The sequence below is a fragment of the Dipodomys ordii genome, unplaced genomic scaffold (genome assembly GCF_000151885.1).
Source record: "Dipodomys ordii isolate 6190 unplaced genomic scaffold, Dord_2.0 Scaffold6, whole genome shotgun sequence".
Lineage (NCBI taxonomy): Eukaryota > Metazoa > Chordata > Mammalia > Rodentia > Heteromyidae > Dipodomys > Dipodomys ordii.
Window position 1 is genome coordinate 13,645,649 of NW_012267222.1, and position 5,900 is coordinate 13,651,548.

The window sequence follows — 5,900 nt, forward strand, 5'->3', positions numbered from 1 at the left end:
TCACAGCTCCTTCAAGGTGATCTGGATCTTGCCGTCCAGCTCGCCCATGTCCAGCAGGAAGGCCACGTGGTTGCTGTAATGCTGAATGATGTTGTTGTCCATATTGACGAGGATCCTGGAAGAAAAGAGGTGCTGTGGTTGGAACGGACAGTCCCTGTCCTGCCCTCACTCTGAGCGACATGATGGGGACATGGCAGGTGCCTCGCCAGCCCCTCCCTGATCCTCAACACCAATCTGCAAGGTTGGGGCTCCAAGTTCCCCTCCTAGGAGAGTGGTCTGAGGCTACCTCAAACCCCGGCCTGCCAGCTGATGCGTGTGGCTGTGAACGCTTCCGAGCAGCCCCTGCTGAGGTCAGGAGGAGCCTCCATCTGGCTCACCAGGAGGCTACAATGAGCTGCTCAGGCATGCCTGCAGAGCTAGAGACTCTGCAATCAGCTAGAATCTCAGGGGCTGCAAGTGGGGGCCGCAGGGGAGCTTAGCTTCTCTCTCTCCACTCTGTATGCAAGGCCCTGTCCAACCTGACAGAGACAGAGGACCTGTGGCTGGCCCCTGGTTTATGCTAAGGACCCCATTCTGGAGCTGTGCCCTGATCACAGGCCACCAGCAGGGGGCCTGAGAGGAGCATTTCTGCCCCTTCCTGTTAAGCTTCCACTGCCTCCTATCTATCCACCCTGTTCTCCAGCTTCCTGTCCATCCCTCTAAAGCCTCAGGGTTTGCTGGGGTCTTTCTTGGATTTGAATGCAAACCATTCTCTCTCGCTAGACTAAAAGGTGAAAGCCCTCAAAATACAAGTTAGGAAGGAGTAGATAACAAGAAGGTGAAATATAGGGCTGGGTATAGTCAGCTAAGGGTGGATCATCCAAAGGGGGCTGGAATGGCAGGTAGATGTATGTTCTCTTGAGGACCCAAGGCAGGCAATTGTGGTGAGCTTGGAGCCTGTTGCTGACGGTCGACTGTCCCTGGCAGCATCAACCAGGCTATTTCTTTTAGGAACAGATCCCAGCTCAGGATCCCAGAGTGCAATGCAGACAGTACAGAGCACTGTGCTTCAACACAGGGTCCTCTCACCCGGGGTCCTGCTGGAGTCCTGGATTGCCAGAAGGATCTATAACTGGGAACTGGGGGCTGGGACGGGCCAGATGATGCCAGGGCTTGGCAGACAGAGGGCATTTTGTCTATATCAGGGTGGGGGTGGCACTGATCATTGTTTTTAAGTGCCAGGCATTGCCAATGCCATGTGAGCAAGTGGCTTGAAAGCCAGCTCTCTCCTCCTTATAGCAGGGCCAACCAGGCCACAGACCTCTGGGGGTCAGTGACAAGTGGTCCCTGGGTGGCAAAGACCTGTCTGGGAACTGCTGCCACAGAAGAAAGCTTCTAGTCCTAAGGAGCTATACCTCTGGCCCACTGCCAGCACAAGCAATGTATTTGTTCATCTTTCAAGCATTCCACGGTGCTTGTAAAACAAGTGATTGTATCTCCCTTTGTCCCAGGGACTTTCGGGAGAGTTTTGTGAGAATAAAGCTGGCCACTAGTTAGAATTTCTTGTTGCTCCAATGAGAACCCTGCAGAGGCAGCAGAAGGGCCTGGCCTCCCCTTGCAGGAGCAGCCGGAGGAGGATTCAGACCATCCTAGGATTTCCATGGCTGTAGGGACAGGGGGTAGGTGATGCTCCTGCAAACCACTGAGTGATGCCATGGGCTCTGGCACTGGGCAAATAAACGGGGCAGCCTGGCTACAGCTTTTATTTACACACTGATTTAGTGGTTAGAGGCACGAGCAGGAGGCAAGAGAGAACAGTAAGCTGTGGACAGCCAATGGCATCCCTTCTGCCAGTTACTAACTTAGGACCCTGTAATACTCCGGACCCCACTTTGTTCCCATAGCAACAGAGATGATCCCACCTTGCTCCAGGGACCAATGAGCTGGTTCCAATAACTGTGTTGCTTGAGGGAAGGTACTATGAAACTGCCGGAAATGCTCTGCCAAGCAAGTTACTGAAATGACCATTTCCACAGCTGTCTGGGGCTGAAGGAAAGCCTCTGGCCACATCCTTGGATGCATCCAGCCTCCCTGGTCAGACAGGTGGGACCCTTGGTCTGGCCTGGAGTGAGATTTGTAGGGGAGGCCTGAGCAAGCGGAGCTGGCACCAGAGGACGTGAGTGGGGCACAGAGGGGAAGAGGGACTGGGCTTGTCTGGACAAGCAGAGCCAGGAAGCAGAGTGCACTGGGGGTGTATGCACCTTGTCTGAAACCGAAACTCAGAAACACACACACACACGTACACACAATAGGCTCTCATTCAACCCAAACGAAATGGGTCCTTTTTCTCAGATCTCCCCATCCTGTCCCTACACCCCAGCCATCTAGGGGAGGCCAGGTAGGAAGGGGGCAGGGCCTGGGGCTGGGTAGGTGGGCCCCACTTTGCAAACTGTTCTGAAAAGGACATAACTCAGTCCCTGGACGTGGGCAGGTCACAAGCACAGTAGGAGGGAGACTGTCTGGAGAGGGGCGAGTTCCCCAGGCTCTCATCCTGGGTCCTCTAGGCTGGGGTGGCAGTGACAGAAAAACTCCTCCGCCTGGGAAACCCTAGTGGACTAGTGGAGCGGCCTGCTCAGGGAGGCCTCAGCATCTGCTCTCTGAGTCTGCTCGGGGGCTGAGGGCTGGGCGGGCAGGCTCCATGCAGCCCTGTCCCCCTATAACTAAGTGTCTCCTGGGCAGACAGCAAAGGGTGCTGCTGTGCTAGATGGCCTGCCTGGTCCAGCCTGCGGGTAGAGGGGCCTGTGGACCATCCCTGGCTGTGCCCCTCAACACGATCCCAAGCACAATGCCCTCTCTGGGCTCATGGCAGTCACCCCTGCCTGCTCCTGACTCCACCCATGGCAGCTCTGCTGGATCTTTCTGTCACTGTGACTTTACTCCATGGCTCTTGTCCCTGACCACTGCTCATCACCTCAGTTTCCCTGGCTATGCAAAATGGGTAAGAGCCGTGTGCGATGGCTCACACCTATACTCTTAGCCACTTGGGAGGCTGAAATTGGGAGATCTTAATTGAAAGCCAGGCCAGACAAAAAAATTCATAAGACTCTACCTCAACCAATAAAACACTGGGCAACACTATGTGCCCCTCATCCCAACTATGTGGAAATTATAAATAGGACTGTGTTCCAGGTCAGCTTGGGCAAGATGCAAGACTCTATTCGAAAAGTAACAAAAGCAAAAAATGGATGGAGACATGGTTCAAGGGGGAAGATTGCTTGCTAACAAATGCAAGACCCTAAGTTCAAACTCCAGCACTGTCTCTACCCCAAGCCAAAAAGTATGCAGTGGCATCTGCTCTTTATTGTGGTGGTGGGGCCAAGGAGCCATGCCCAGCCCAGCACCCGACACACAGCATATCCAGTGAATGGTGGTCACTGCCATCACTATCAATATAATCAAATAAGCTGGCTATCCAGTGATGACCCTGCCCTTCCCCCACGGCCTGGGCGGTCACCTATGAAGAGCCTCCCACCTCTCCCCTGCAACCATCCTCCCCAAGAGCAGCCGCCTCTCTGAGAAGACCACGTTCACACACTCTCCAGCCCTGACCAGCCCGCCATGGGTGGCTGAGCCCAGGACTCACCCCCGCTTGCACTTCTTGTAGACTTTGTGAATGTTCTCTTCCGGGAGCCCGTACTTCTCTGAGATCTGGAGGAGAGGAGTGGGGGGTTCAGTGCTGTTGCTCACACAGGGTTTGTTCCCATCTATTAGGGTACATGCCTATGACCCAGTAATCATGAAACTGAGGCAGGAAGACCGAAAGTTCAAGGCCAGCCTGGGCCTTATAGAGAGACCCTATCTCTAAAATAAATGTAAAAACAAACTCAGGCTGTATGTACACTGTGGAGACCAAGTAAATAAGAAATGACAGTCATCCACAAATCCTGCTTCCCAGAGATGAACAATGCCTCTGAATGTAGACCTTCCCCTCTTCTGGCCATAGTTTGGGTATTTTGATCTCCATATAGATAGCAAGCGGCTTAGCGGCTGTGACATATCTTGACTGGCATCTGTTTGGGATTTTTTCTACTATGTAGGGTGCTACCATTTCCTGGCTGGATGACCCTGGCAATCTCCTTGTGGGAACTGTAAGATGGCTTATCTCACAGGGTAGATGAAAGAATTAAATGGCTTGGTCCATGTGGGATACTAGGATAGCTCCTGGCTAGCATGTACCCAAGTCTTTGGGAGTGGCTGATGGCATTATGTTGGAAGCAAACAAGGGGGTGCTCCCTCCCTGCCTCCCTGTGCGCTGCTCCTTCTGGGCAGCAATCTTAACCATAGCCAGTGGCTGTGCGGGCTGAGCTGTAGGAGCACAAGCTGGATGCCAGGCCTGAAGGCCAGGTCAGCTGACTCCATCCTGCCCCATAAAGTCAGAGCCTTGTTCTGCAACAAGGAAACCATGGCTCCGAGGCTTATCAAGGGCCTGCGCTCATGCAGACAGAGCCACTGGAGCTCCCCAAGCTTCCCCCGCAGCAGAAGGATCCTGTCTGGCCCCCAGATCCACCTAGGGTTGCAGAACTGTGAGGAAATTTCTACTTCTTTGAGCCTCTGTTTTTACGATTGCAAAATGGGTGCTGTCATGGGATGAACCCGGGAGAAGTGGAAGGGGCTAGGTGGATAATCACAGAAAGGACGTAGCCAGGGCCCACCCCATGGTGAGCACTCTGTCAAATGCTGGTGCTTCATAGTGCTGGCCACCTAGAAGCTGCAGCTAAGCCTGGGCCAGGGTGGCCAGGGGAAGGCTGTCTACTCTGGGTATTTTAGGAAGAGGACTGGGTTCAGTTCCTGGCATTCTTGATGAAGACCCTTCCGGGCCAGAAACAGTTATAGACTGTTTATTTTAATGGCAATGCAGCTGGAAGCTTCTGAGATCTCAAGTCAACCCAAGGAGGAGCTCAGATTCTTTCTGAACACATGTTGTACAAATTGTACCAAGAACATGGGCTACCCCAGAAGGTGATGAGTTCCTCGCCCCTGGCAGTATACAAGTCAAGAGTGGGTGCCGCACAAAGGGCCTTGCATGGGAAACTGACCCCTTCAGGTGCTACCCAATCCAAAGACAGTGAGTTTATGTTCCTTTTGTGAGCACGACTTCCTGGGGCTGATGCCAAGCAGGCTGGTAGCATGTAAAAAGCAGATGGCATGGAGAGGGGTGGAAGTCACCGGACCTCAGTTTCCTCTCAGAAGTGGGGGAATGTGAGCAGGGCCCACTGGTCAGGCCTACTGGGAGCTGGCAGGGGTAACAGGCCTGGCAGAAGGCCCGCAGATGCTGAGCCTTCCCTGGAACAACTACCTCACTGATTTTTCCCTTCTCTAGGCACAGATCTATCTCCAGGGTTCCACCTTCAAGCACAGCCACCTGGTGGAGCCTTGTTTGCTCACTGTCTGCCGGGCCCCTGTGGGCTGTGGGTTTTGCTCAGGGCTAGGTTGCTCTGCCTGCTCTCTGGAGGCTGGGGGGCTGGGAAGGGCTCCTGGCCTAGGTAACTGCCCTCAGCTACCCCAGCCAGCAATATGCAGGAAGAATGAGGTTGTGTCTCCCCCCACCCCCCTCAGAGAGGGGAACAAAAAAACAAAACCAGCATGGCCTTTTTGGGTTTCATTCCCATTAAAACAGGAACAGGTTTGCAAAGCCAACAAAAGCTCTGGCCTGTCAGACAGCAGCCATCAGATTAAGGAGGATTTATGGTGTGTGCGACTCTGAGGGTGGAGTCTGTGGGGGGGGGGTTCTGGCTGGGAGCTAACATCACTGAGGCACCCCCTCCAGGAGGGCCCCAGGTCCCCCCAGTGGGGTGGGACAACTTGGTTACCAGAAACTAGAGAACTACAGCTCCCCCTCCCCCCCCCCCCCCCCCCCCCCC

The 5,900-nt window shown here is 54.1% G+C and overlaps 1 protein-coding gene across 1 annotated transcript in view; it reads right to left on the reverse strand.

Annotated features, from left to right (window-relative positions):
- Grhl3 (grainyhead-like 3 (Drosophila)) overlaps positions 1-5,900 on the reverse strand; it is a 33,221-nt gene continuing 27,321 nt past the window's right edge. The window contains exons 14-15 of the mRNA XM_013033373.1: positions 3,623-3,687; positions 1-115 (exon numbers count right to left, since the gene is read on the reverse strand). Coding sequence (XP_012888827.1) covers positions 1-115; positions 3,623-3,687 — 180 coding nt within the window. The remainder of the gene's footprint in view (positions 116-3,622; positions 3,688-5,900) is intronic.